The sequence below is a fragment of the Leucoraja erinacea genome, chromosome 26 (assembly GCF_028641065.1).
Source record: "Leucoraja erinacea ecotype New England chromosome 26, Leri_hhj_1, whole genome shotgun sequence".
Classification (NCBI taxonomy): Eukaryota; Metazoa; Chordata; class Chondrichthyes; order Rajiformes; family Rajidae; genus Leucoraja; species Leucoraja erinaceus.
The window spans coordinates 27,180,384-27,193,182 of NC_073402.1; the positions used below are offsets into that span (position 1 = coordinate 27,180,384).

The 12,799-nt window shown below is 48.0% G+C and overlaps 1 protein-coding gene across 1 annotated transcript in view; it reads left to right on the plus strand.

Annotated features, from left to right (window-relative positions):
- The window catches only part of LOC129709873 (sodium/potassium-transporting ATPase subunit beta-1-interacting protein 1), a 320,616-nt gene that overhangs the window by 241,425 nt on the left and 66,392 nt on the right, over nucleotides 1–12,799 (plus strand). Inside the window, exon 3 of the mRNA XM_055656507.1 lies at nucleotides 3,229–3,309. Coding sequence (XP_055512482.1) covers nucleotides 3,229–3,309 — 81 coding nt within the window. The remainder of the gene's footprint in view (nucleotides 1–3,228; nucleotides 3,310–12,799) is intronic.

Sequence of the window (12,799 nt, forward strand, 5' to 3'; positions counted from 1 at the left end):
TAAACCTCTCGACCGTTGCTGGTTCTGACAGTGTTCAGGGCTTGGATCTCACGGTATGTTTGATGCGTCCCGTGGCGTATTTACCTCCTGAGCCATCGAGGAGGCCGGCGCGGTTTGCTGAGAGTCCTGACAGCCATCAAAACAGCTGGGCCTTATGCCATCTTTACACAGAGGAAAAATATGAAGTTGGTCTATCCCTTTTACGCGGTTTTCATAATAGAGTTTGGGGTTTATTGTTTTTTTTCCCTTTTTCCTCCTTTCTTTTCTAGTGTCTATTTCTTAATTCTTTTCTCCAACCAATGAGTCTCTGGTTTGTTTTTCTCATCGATCACTCTTTTACACAAACACCACTTTCTTTCTCTCACTTTCTCTACTTTCTTTATCTATATCTTTCTTTAAAGCTTAAAAAATGCAGGGGGACAATAAATGTAATAAGATATATCTGGATTGGACTATTGTAATTTAACGTACTTCTAATAAATAAAAATATTTTAAAAAAGAACTGCATTCGCTACTAGAAATGGAGGAAGATTGGATGTGGCAGCTGAATGGAGTTTAGGATGCCAGACGCCAACATCTCTGGTACTAAGTAGGATGCTGGTTTAGCTGTCTGCATTGTTAATACCAGTCAGCATGTGCCTATGACATTCTTGATGTAAGTCTCCACACTAATTGCTGGGGTAACTCAGCGGGCCAGGCAGCATCTCTGGAGAACGTGGATCAGTGACGTTTCAGGTCAGGGCCCTTCATCGGACTGATTGAGGCAGAGGGGAGAGAACCGGAAGAGAGGTTGAGGCAGTTTAAAGCCTGGCAAGTGATAAGGTGGATGCAGTTGAGGGAGGGGGGGAGTGGGGGGGGGGGGGGGGGGGGGGTACTGAATGGCAGACGGTTGGGCAAAAAACCATAGATGAAAAGATTTTAAAATGTGACGTCGTAGAGAAGGTGTGAAATGTGAAGCCAGAGGAAGGAATGTCAGTGGGAAGAGATGAGGGGAAGGGGGAAGGGGAGAATTGGGCATGCATCCAGGTGGGACACAGGTAGGAGAGGGGGATAAAAGGGGTTGGGGGAAGGAGGGTGGCTGTTTGTAGGCTTGTTACCTGTTATTGATGAATTCAATGTTCATAACATGAGGGTTGCAAGATGCCCAAGCGGAATATGAGGGGTTTGTAAGTTACCCACTAAATATCCACATTAGAGATGATAGATTCTTGATTAGTGCGGGTGTCAGAGGTTACGGGGAGAAGGCAGGAGAATGGAGTTAGGAGGGAGAGATAGGTCAGCCATGGTTGAATGGTGGAGTAGACTTGATGTGCCGAATGGCCGAACTCTACTCCTAACACTTACCTTATGACCTTAATTCTAGGTCTTTTTGCGACATTTAACACCACTGGTTAATTTGCTACAATCCGTTGTTGTTATTCACAGAAGGGGAGGGGGGGGGGGGGGGGGGGGGGGGGGGGGGGGGGGGGGGGGGGGGGGGGGGGGGGGGGGGGGGGGGGGGGGAAGGGGGGGGGGGGGGGGGGGAGAGAGGAATAGTGGATCTTCTTCTTAAATTCTTAAGGGGTTGGACAGGCTAGATGCAGGAAGATTGTTCCCGATGTTGGGGAAGTCAGGACAAGGGGTCACAGTTTAAGGATAAAGGGGAAATCCTTTAGGACCGAGATGAGAAAAACATTTTTCACACAGAGAGTGGTGAATCTGTGTAATTCTCTGCCACAGAGGGTAGTTGAGGCAAGTTAATTGGCTATATTTAAGAGGGAGTTAGATGTGGCCCTTGTGGCTAAAGGGATCAGGGGGTATGGAGAGAAGGCATGTACGGGATACTGAGTTGGATGATCAGCCGTGATCATATTGAATGGTGGTGCAGGCTCGAAGGGACGAATGGCCTACTCCTGCACCTATAGTCTATGTTTCTATGTTTCTAATAGAGGGAGATGGAGAGAGACAGGGAGAAAGGGAGGGAGAGAGGGTGAGAGGGAGAGAGGGAGAGGGGGAGAGAGAGAGACAGGGAGAAAGGGAGGGAGAGGGTGATAGGGAGAGACGGAGAGGGAGGAAGGGAGAGACTTTTGCACACTTAGCACATACAACATCATTGATAGTCAGTCGATTCAGGTTGAGACCCAGAGTGACCTGTTCCTTCAATGCAGAGATGCTGTCTCTCCCGCTGAGTTACTCCGGCCTCTTGTGTGTATCTTCGGTGTAAACCAGCTTCCACAGTTCCTTCCTAACCCCAAGAAAGAGGCTGGGGTTCACACTTCAGTAGCAAGACGTCAGCTCTAGTGTGCGGCAATCCCTCAGCATTGTCCATCGTTGATGGGTTGGCCCAGTTTTACATGCGGAACCACACTTGAACCCAGAGCATAGACTTAGAGGCAATTCTGCTACTGCTGAAACATAGAAACATAGAAAGCAGGTGCAGGAGTAGGCCATTCGGCCCTTCGAGCCAGCACCGCCGTTCAATATGATCATGGCTGATCATCCAGAATAGAATAAGTAGAATCAGTCTGAAGCAAAAATGCCTTTCGTGAAAATCCAGTCAGTGTGCTTCTTCGGTAGACAAAAGTGCTGGAGAAACTCAGCTGGTAGAGCAGCATCTATGGAGCGAAGGAAATACGCAACGTTTCGGGCTGAAACCCTTCAGGAAGGAAATAGGTAACGTTTCGGGCCGAAACCCGGAAGGGTTTCGTCCCGAAACGTCGCCTATTTCCTTCGCTCCATAGATGCTGCTGCACCCGCTGAGTTTCTCCAGCAATTTTGTGTACGTTAGAATAAGTACCCCGTTCCTGCTTTCTCCCAATATATCTCTTGATTCCGTTAGCCCTAAGAGCTCAATCTAACTCTTTCTTGAATACATTCAGTGAATTGGCCTCCACTGCCGTCTGTGGCAGAGAATTCCACAGATTCACAACTCTCTGGGTGAAAAAGGTTTTTCCTCATCTCAGTCCTAAATGGCTTAACTGTGCCTTAAACTGCGACCCCTGGTTCTGGACTCCCCCAACATTGGGAACAATTTTCCTGCATCTGGCCTGTCCAACAACCTTAAGAATTTGATATGTTTCTATAAGATCCCCTCTCGTTCTCCTCACCCTGCTGGGTGTGGCTGCCATTGCCTGACAACAGGCTGTGTTCCAACAGGCAGTCGGGTAGAAAAATGATGAGATTTATTTTGTGCAAATTGGAGTTTTCAATATCTAAAGTGCTTTTATTCCCCTCTTTTGTTTTATTCAGTACGCAGGATGGCTGGTGCTGTGGGTGGCATGGAACGCATTCATCATCTGCTTTTATCTAGAAGTTGGCCAATTGTCGCAGGTAATTGCTTACCTTATGTTCCAGAAAGATGATGCTTGCAACACAGTTAATCATTGCGTGCAGTTCAAAACACATTTGCCAGACTCCATCTCGCTCAGCTTTTCCAGGATGAAGGTAGCAGGCGGCTGAATTAAAGTCAGAAAGCTTTTATCTTCGGTGCTTTATGTGGCTCCGGTTCTTGCCGTGAAGAGAGGGGAGAGAAATGAGTTTTGAGTGTCTGACCTCAAGCTGTGGAAAGGGCCAGGTCTTTTGAGTGTTAACAGGGCTTGGGTGAAATCTCTTTAATTGCAAATAAACCATCAAGGGTTAGAGGTGGAATGGTGAGTTAGCTGGAGTAGAGGTTCTCATGCCTTGTGAACACAGGGATTTGGATTTTCCAATGGAGAGGATCACAAAAGGGTTGCAAAATGGTCAATGTCCTCCAGAATATTCCTGATCTGTAATCTCCAACTTTTGAACGTGTGGGAGCACCTATGAATAATCTCTGGCAGCTAAGATTTAGGAAGATAGACCCAAAATGCTGGAGTAACTCAGTGGGACAGGCAGCATCAATGCAGAGAAGGAATGGGTGACGTTTCGGGGCGAGACCCTTCTTCAAACTGATGTCAGGGGAGGGGGCGGGACAAAGATAGAAACATAGAAACATAGAAATTAGGTGCAGGAGTAGGCCATTCAGCCCTGCGAGCCTGCACCGCCATTCAATATGATCATGGCTGATCATCCAACTCAGTATCCCGTACCTGCCTTCTCTCCATACCCCCTGATCCCCTTAGCCGCAAGGGCCACATCTAACTCCCTCTTAAATATAGCCAATGAACTGTGGCCTCAACTACCCTCTGTGGCAGAGAGTTCCAGATATTCACCACTCTCTGCGTGAAAAAAGTTCTTCTCATCTCGGTTTTAAAGGATTTCCCCTTTATCCTTAAGCTGTGACCCCTTGTCCTGGAGAATGTGATAGAATGCGGAGACAGTAAGACTAGTGGGAAAACTGGGAAGGGGGAAGGGAAGGCGGGAGAGAGCAAGGGCTGTCTGATCTGAAGTTAGAGAAGTCAATGTTCATACCGCTGGGGCGTAAACTACCCAAGCAAACTATGAGGTGCTGCTCCTCCAATTTGCGCTAGACCTCACTCTGACAATGGAAGAGGCCCAGGGCAGAAAGGTCAGATTGGGAATGGGAGGGGAAGTTGAAGTGCTGAGCCACCGGGAGATCGGGTTGGTTACAACGGACTGAGCGGAGGTGTTCAGCGAAACGATCGCCGCGCTTGCGCTTGGTCTCGCCGATGTAGAGAAGTCGACACCTGGAACAGCGGATACAGTAGACGAGGTTGGAGGAGGAGCAAGTGCAAAGAGGAAGTATTTGGGGAATAAATGTTAGTCTTGCTAAAGGTGGTGGCCATATCCGAAAAAGAGAGGGCTTGTGGTGGGCTTCAGCAGCTCTTGTACCCAACGCAAGAACGAATGATGGATCAACGGGTAGGTTGTCACGTGCATCAGCAGAGTCACTGAGATACCAGGAGAAGGAACATCACCCCTTAGAAGTTCTGGACCATCCTTGACTGGATACAAGGGGTGGCACGGTGCCCATCGGTAAAATTGTTGCCTTACAGTTCCAAGACCTGGGTTTGATTCTTACAATAGATGCTGTCTGTACGGTGTTTGTATGTTCTCCCCGAGACAACGTGGGCTTTCTCCAGCTGCTCTGGTTTCCTTCCACTCTCCAAAGACGTACAGGTTTGAACATTCATTGCTCTACAATTGTAAATTGAGGTTTGTAAGTTAATTGACTTTGGTGAAAATGTTGCAAATTGTCCTTCCTTTGTGCAGGGTATTGTTAGTGTAAGGGGTGATCAGGGGTCGGCATGGACTTGGTGGGCCGAAGGGCCTGTTTCCACACTGTATCTCAAAACTAAACTGGTCCCATTGGGTTCAGCATTACACTGTTCGTTTGAGGGAGGCACGGCGGTGTAGCTACAGCACGAGAGACCCGAGTTCGATCCTGACCACGGGCGCATGTCTGTACAGAGTTTGTAAATTCTCCCCGTGACCTGCGTGGGTTTTCTCCGAGATCTTCGGTTTCCTCCCACACTCCAAATGACGTACAGCTTTGTAGATTAATTGGCTTAGTGTGGCTGTAAATTTGTCCCTAATGTGTGTAGGATCGTGTTAGTGTGCGGGGATCGCTGGCCGGTGCGGACTCGGTGGGCCGAGGGCCTGTTTCCGCGCTGTATCTCTAAACTAAACTAAACTAAACTACAATGGTTAAAAATAAAAATATATATATATCTATAGACTGATTGCAATCAACAAAAGAGTGAGATTAGCTTCCTGCCCTGAGGGGTGAAGTATTTCTCACTTGCGACAGTCTCATCATTTGAATCACAAGCTCATCTGCAGCCCACAGTTTTATGATCCCCAATTTTCCCATTGAGGACCTATTACCTTGGAACAGCATGTTTGCGTAGCGAAATCAAACTGGAAACCTTTGCTGTCTAATTAAGGCCCACAGGCCTGATTGCACTTGGAGTTAAAATGTCAAATAGCTATCAAAGTTCACGCAGGGAAAAAGATGCGAAGATTGAAAGGTTACCAGGAGTCATTTGCAGGAAGAGAGAACGTATTAAGCAGGAAAGACATGGTCACACACCAAATATGATCAGTATAGTTGAACGCTGCCCGGATATTGGTAGGAAGGACATCGGGAAGTGTCGTGGGCCTGTCCCACTTACGCGATTTTTTTTTTTTTTCGGCACCCATCATAGAAACATAGAAAATAGGTGCAGGAGGAGGCCATTCAGCCCTTCGAGCCAGCACCAGCATAGTCGCAGCAGGTCGCAGAAAATTTTCAACATGTTGAAAATCCAGCGCCGACCAGAAAAAGGTTCGACTCTTTGGGCGACTACTCACGGCCGAACAATTGTCACAATGCGCGGGGTTCAAAAGAACCATGCCGACCAATTCTTACTTGCGGAAAATGTTTCAGCATGCTGAAAATCTTTCCTCGACCAAACTGCGAGCACGGCGAGTATGCGGGAACTTCTCTCGAGCATGAAGGAGAGTTACAGTGACACAAAATGCTAGAGTAACTCCAGGCAGCATCTCTGGAGAGAAGGAATGGGTGACATTTCGGGTCGAGACTCTTCTTCAGACTGCTCCTCGGAGAGAGGAGGAGAACTTCTTCAAAGTAGACATGCCTTGAGGAGATTTCTCAGACAAAATGTGTATGTAGAAGGGTCTCGACCCGAAACGTCACCCATTCCTTCTCTGCAGAGATGCTGCCTGTCCCGCTGAGTTACTACAGCATTTTGTGTCATTGTATTGTATTGTATTGTATTGTATATCTTTATTGTCATTTCCTGAGTATTCGCATACCCAGAGGAAACAAAAAAACGTTGCTCAACCAGTGTCCATTCAGTGTGCATGAAAAATAAATAGAAATAAAAAAAAATACATGTATCATGAACAAATTTAACACTCTACGAAACATTCAACAGGCGTTCCGACCGGCAGCGGCACAACAGTGGCTCTGCTGCAGTGTGGGGGTTTGTGCGCGATACTTGGCAGGGAGCAAAGTCCATTTAGCAGTCTTATAGCCTGTGGGAAGAAGCTGAGGAGCATCCTGCTGGTTTTGCAGCTAATGCTCCTGTACCTCTTCCCAGATGGCAGGATGGAGAAAATGTCATGCGATGGGTGGTAAGGGTCTTTGATGATGGAGATGGCGCCACATGTACCTAGGAACCGTGAAATTCTTTGCCACTGCATACAATCCACATCGTACACAAAGAGTTCTTTCTCCAGAGTTGGTGCCAGGAAATATCATGTGTTGCAGAACTAAATGGACTTGTCTTTCATTAATTCACTGCTGCCAACATGCAGCATGAGGGAGGGTGGTAGAGATAGACAAGAGACAATAGACAATAGGTGCAGGAGTAGGCCATTCGGCCCTTCGAGCCAGCACTGCCATTCACTGTGACCATGGTTGATCATCCACAATCAGTACCCCGTTCCTCATATCCCTTGTCAAACACATTTCATTGTACTGTTGACCCTGTGTTAACCTACATTTATGTTTCTATGTTTCTATAGAGCTCTAGGGGCTAGTGTAATCAAGGGATATGGGGAGAAGGCAGGCACGGGCTACTGATTGGGGATGATCAGCCATGGTCACAATGAATGGCGGTGCTGGCTCAAAAGGGCCGAATGGCCTCCTCCTGCACCAATTTTCTATGTTTCTATGTTTCTACATCTGACAAATAAAACTGGACTGGACTCTGCTATCCGTAAGAGCTCTGACTACAAGATACGGTACAAGGGTGAGGGAGGAAGAGTAGCAAGGAGGTTGATGAGAGGGGAAGCACTAACAACGTACATCGGTTGGACTGATTAGCCTGTTTTGTCACCACACACCCGACGCAGGGACCTGTTGATTCATGGAGCTTGAAGCCCACGAACTGACATCCAATGTGTAGCTGAGCGGAGGATGAGCTTGAGTGGACTGAATTATCTTTCTTTGTCCTTTGCTTTTGTCCTTGACGGCAAACACAAGGAACTGTTGAAGAAAGTAAAAGGCAGAAATTGCGCAGAGAACTGGTCCCAGTACAGAGCAGGACAAAGTCCAGACCCAAAGTGCTGGAGTAACTCAGCCGGTCAGGCAGCATCTCTGGAGAACATGGATAGGTGACGATTTGGGTTGGGACCCAACTAGCCATTCGGCCCATCAAGTCCATTCCGCCATTCAATCGTGGCTGATCTATCTATCCCTCTCAACCCCATTCTCCTGCCTTCTCCCGACATCCTTGACACCCGTACTAATCAAGTCACACGCTCGGCCAGGCAAGGAGAGTGTAATGCCCCTGTCCCACTTAGGAAACCTGAACGGAAACCTCTGGAGACTTTGCGCCCCACCCAAGATTTCCGGAGGTTTTTGTCAGTCTCCCTAATGGTCGAAAGTGGTTTCCGCTTCTTCTAATGTTCCGGCGATTATTTCAAAAAATTCAAAACCGGCCGCAACTAAAAATAGGTCGCCGTTTTAAAATTCGGTAATTTTTTAGTCGAAGCCGGTTGCGATGCTAGTTGAAGGTGGTTGCCGGAGGTTGCAGGTGGTTGCCGGAGGTTGCAGGTGGTTGCCGGAGGTTGCAGGTAGTTGCCGGAGGTTGCAGGTGGTTGCCGGAGGTTGCAGGTAGTGGTAGGTCTTTTCTAACATACTGAGTTACCATTACTGAATAATCTTTTCTAAGCATCATTTCTAACACACTGAGTTAGGCCAAATGGCCACTACATGTGTGGCAGGTTATCGCCCTTTCCTCACCATTACTGGGCCAGTGATTTTTAATGAGGTTATTTGAATATACTGTGTTCTCAGTTGGACGGTCAGAAAATGCACAAAATTATAGTCAAATACCTTCACTAACAATCTAACAAGGCTAACAATCAACTATAACGATGATCTCGTCAACATTTTCCTTTGATCTCTCTTTTTCACACCTAACCTTTCCATATCTCCTTCTCCCCGACTCCCAGTCAGAAGAAGGGTCTCTACCCGAAACGTCACTCATTCAGCAGCGCTGAGCTACTATCCACCTCTTTGGTGACCCTCGGACTATCCTTGATCGGACTTTGCTGGCTTTACCTTGCACTAAACGTTATCCCTATATCGTGTATCCACACACTGTAAAAGAATCGACTGTGATCATGTATTGTCTTTCTACTGACTGGTTGGCACGCAACGAAAGCTTTTCACTGTACCTCGGTGTACCCACTAAACTGAAAGCATGCTCACCATCCAGAGATGCTGCCTGTCCCGCTGAGTTACTCCAACATGTTGTGTCTATCTCCAGTCAAAATATTTTGATGTGTTCAAAGTCGAACATCAGCCGAATGGGTTAAAAAGACTCACTGCCGTCTAGCGGGTGACATTGAGCTAAAGTTAGAGTTAGCGCCTGGAGATGTTTCAATTTACCTGTCGCCTGATCCCTTGAGAGCATCACCTGAGGCTTTCTCATTAATACGGGAATGCTTTAGATTAAAGGCCTATTGTCAAGCCTCGAGGGATGATAAGAAGGTCGCTGATGATCATAAATGGTTTAGTGTTGCTCCGAGCTGCTTCGGCTCGCAATGACACGATGCAGGGTCATTACCCTTTAATTTCATGCGGAAAAAGTTTAAACCACGACCATCGTGATAAGGTTAAAATGTTATTTACTTGTGGATAATAAACACTTATAACCATAACCGTACAGCGAACTTGGATTTATGACGGCCCTTTTAATACAGCAACATCTACCGGGGTAAAATTATCAAAACTAATTAAATTGATAGTTATTCGTAAATGAGGGATATCAGGGCTGCCAACTCTCACGCTTTGAGCGTGAGACTCACGCCCTCAAACAAACTCTCACGCCCTCACGCTCATCAGACATTTCTCACGCTCAGTGGTGAGAAATTTTGTGATCAACGCAAATTTCAAAACGTGGATGGTCCGCGGGTGTTGGAGAGCCGGGGCTGCGGGAGGGATGGGAGCGGAACCAGCGGCCGGAACAGATGCCGGGAGCCGGGACGGACGAGTGTTTGCCGGGGCCGGCGTGTCGCTCACTGCAGCTCTGGCCATGGAGCGCTCCGGACAGTGCGAGTGTCCCGGGCGTCGGAGGCGTCGGAAGCGTCGGAAGCATCGCGCTGCTGCCGCTGCCGCGAGAGTCTCTGTGCCGAAGGGACAGACTCTCAAAGGGGGGTGGAGAGAGAGAGAGAGGGAAGGAGACAGGGAGACAGTGGGGGGAGAGAGAGGGGGGTGAGAGAGAGAGAGAGAGGGGGAGAGAGAGACAGGGGGGGGGGAGTGAAGTGGAGAGAGAGAGAGGGAGGGAGGGGAGGGAGGAGGGTGAGGTGGGAGAGGAGGGGAAGTGAGAGAGGGGTGAGAGGGGAAAAAGAGGGGAAGAGAGAGAGGGGGTGGAGAGGGAGGAGAGGGTAGGAGAGAATGGGAGAGAGAAGGGGAAGAGAGAGGGGTGGGTAAAAGAGAGAGGGGAAGAGGGGAGGGGGAGAGGGGGAAAGAGAGAGAAAAAGGGGGAGGGAGAGAGAGAGAGAGGCGGAGAGAGCGAGGGAGAGAGACAGAGGGACACAGAGAGAGAGAGAGAGACAGAGAGAGAGAGAGTGTGCGTGAGAGAGAGAGAGAGAGAGGGAGAGGAGAGAGAGAGGAGAGGTGAGAGAGGGGAGAGACAAAAGGAGGAGAGAGAGAGAGAGGGGGAGATAGAGAGAGAGAGAGAGAGAGGTTGGAGAGAAGAGAGAGAGAGAGAGAGAGGGGGGAGAGAGAAGAGGGGAAAAGAGAGAAGAAAGAGAGGGGGAAAGAGAGGGAGAGGGGGAGAGGGGAGAGAGAGGGGGAGACGGGGAGAAAGGGGAGAGAGATGGAGAAAGAGGGAGAGAGGGAGGGAGGAGGGCGGGGAGGTAGAGAGAGGGGGAGGGAGAGAGAAGGGGAGAGAGGAGGGAGAGAGGGAGAGAGGAGAGGAGAGAGAGAGGGGAAAGAGAGCGGGAGGGGAGAGAGAGAGGGGGGGTTGAGAGGAGAGAGAGCAGAAGAGAGGGGGGAGAGAGAGAGAAAGTCTCTGTGTCGAATTTGCCCAGGTGACCAGGCATGGATCAGGCTGTGGCTCGGTGCATCCTGGAGGACAATCAGTGGGTGGAAGATAGTGGACTTCAAATGGGGGTGGTTGGTGAAAGCATCCTGCTTGCCTGCTAGATTTTCACTTACTGTAAATACAGGAAAAATGTTCCCGATGTTCGGGGAGATCAGAACAACGGATCCCAGTTTAAGAATAAAGGGGGGGGGGGGGGGGGGGGGTTAGGACTGAGATGAGGACAAACTTTCTTCACGTAGAAAGTTGTGAATCTGTGGAATTCTCTGCCACAGAAGGCAGTGCAGGCCAATTCACTGGATGTTTTCAAGAGAGAGTTACATTTAGTTCTTGGGGCTAACAACATCAAGGGCCATGGGGGAAAACAGGAAAGCGGTACTGATTTTAGATGAGTAGCCATGATCATATTGAATGGCAGTGCTGGCTCGAAGGGCCGATGGCCTACTCCTGCACCTATTTTCTATGTTTCTATGCTTGAGTATATGGCAATAAAACTCGATCACTTGATTTTGAAGCATTCATGCATGGTAGTAGTCATAGAAAACAATAGAAACATAGAAGGTGCATATTCGGCCCTTCGAGCCTGCAAAACAATCAGGCTGAATCCAACTCAGTATCCCGTACCTGTACCCTGATTTTAGATGAATAGAACCATGATGTGGCATATTGAATGGAAGTGCTGGCATCAAAGGATTTCCCCCTTATAATGGCCTATTCCTGGACTTCCCCAACATATTTTCTAGCCTGTTTCTATGTTTGAGTATATGGCAATAAAAACTCTAGATCACTTGATCTTTGAAGACAGTCATGACATCCCAGGTGGGTGAACCTTCTCTGTATATGGCAATAATGTCATTTGGAGACCAAAACTGCACGCATACAGGTGTGACCAAGACCCTATACAACTGGCCCTCCCTGCGGCGCACCTGCAACCTTGCCCACACCCGCCAACATGTCCCAGGCTACGCCACATGCTTTTTGGTCCATACCTCACATTTCCAAACCTGTCCAAACATATCCATGTGAAATCCAACGTTTTGGCACAGTCGAACTTTTTCTTAAATGTTCGGATGGTCCCTGCCTCAACCACCTCCTCTGGCAGCTTGTTCCATACACCCATCTCCCTTTGTGTGGATAAAGTTACCCCTTAAAAAGTTACCTCTTAAAAATACTTCATACAAAAAACATTGAAATCATACTTCTACAGTGCACTAAAACATGATTTTAATACATCAAATTAAAAAGAATTCCTACCCTTCTTCCACACCCTCTCCCCACTCGGTTGCTCCACACCCTCACCGGGTACCCCCAAGGCCAGTGATCAGTGATCGCACAGCCTCCCCCCTTTCAAAAACGCTCCAATCCAATTTAAAGCATATATATTGCATTCAAGTGTAAGTTATAAGACTCGCTACAGTATGCACCAAAAACACTCACAACTCTCACCCACTGTTGGCAGCCCTGGGATATTTTAAAAAGAAGGCCTTGATTGCGATCATAAGCATAAGATCATGTGATAGGAGTAGGCCGTTTGGCCCATCAAGTCTACTCTGCCATTCAATCATGGCTGATCTATCTCTCCCTCCTAACCCCATTCTCCTGCCTTCTCCCCATATCCTCTGACACCCGTACTAATCAAGCATCTATCTACCGCTGCCTTAATTATATCCACTGACTTTGCCTCCACAGCCTTCTGTGGCAATGAATAATTTGAATTTATTTTATTTATTAAGTCACTTATGTACATAGAAACATAGAAACATAGTAGAAAATAGGTGCAGGAGTAGGCCATTCGGCCCTTCGAGCCTGCACCGCCATTCAATATGATCATGGCTGATCATCCAACTCAGTATCCTGTACCTGCCTTCTCTCCATAC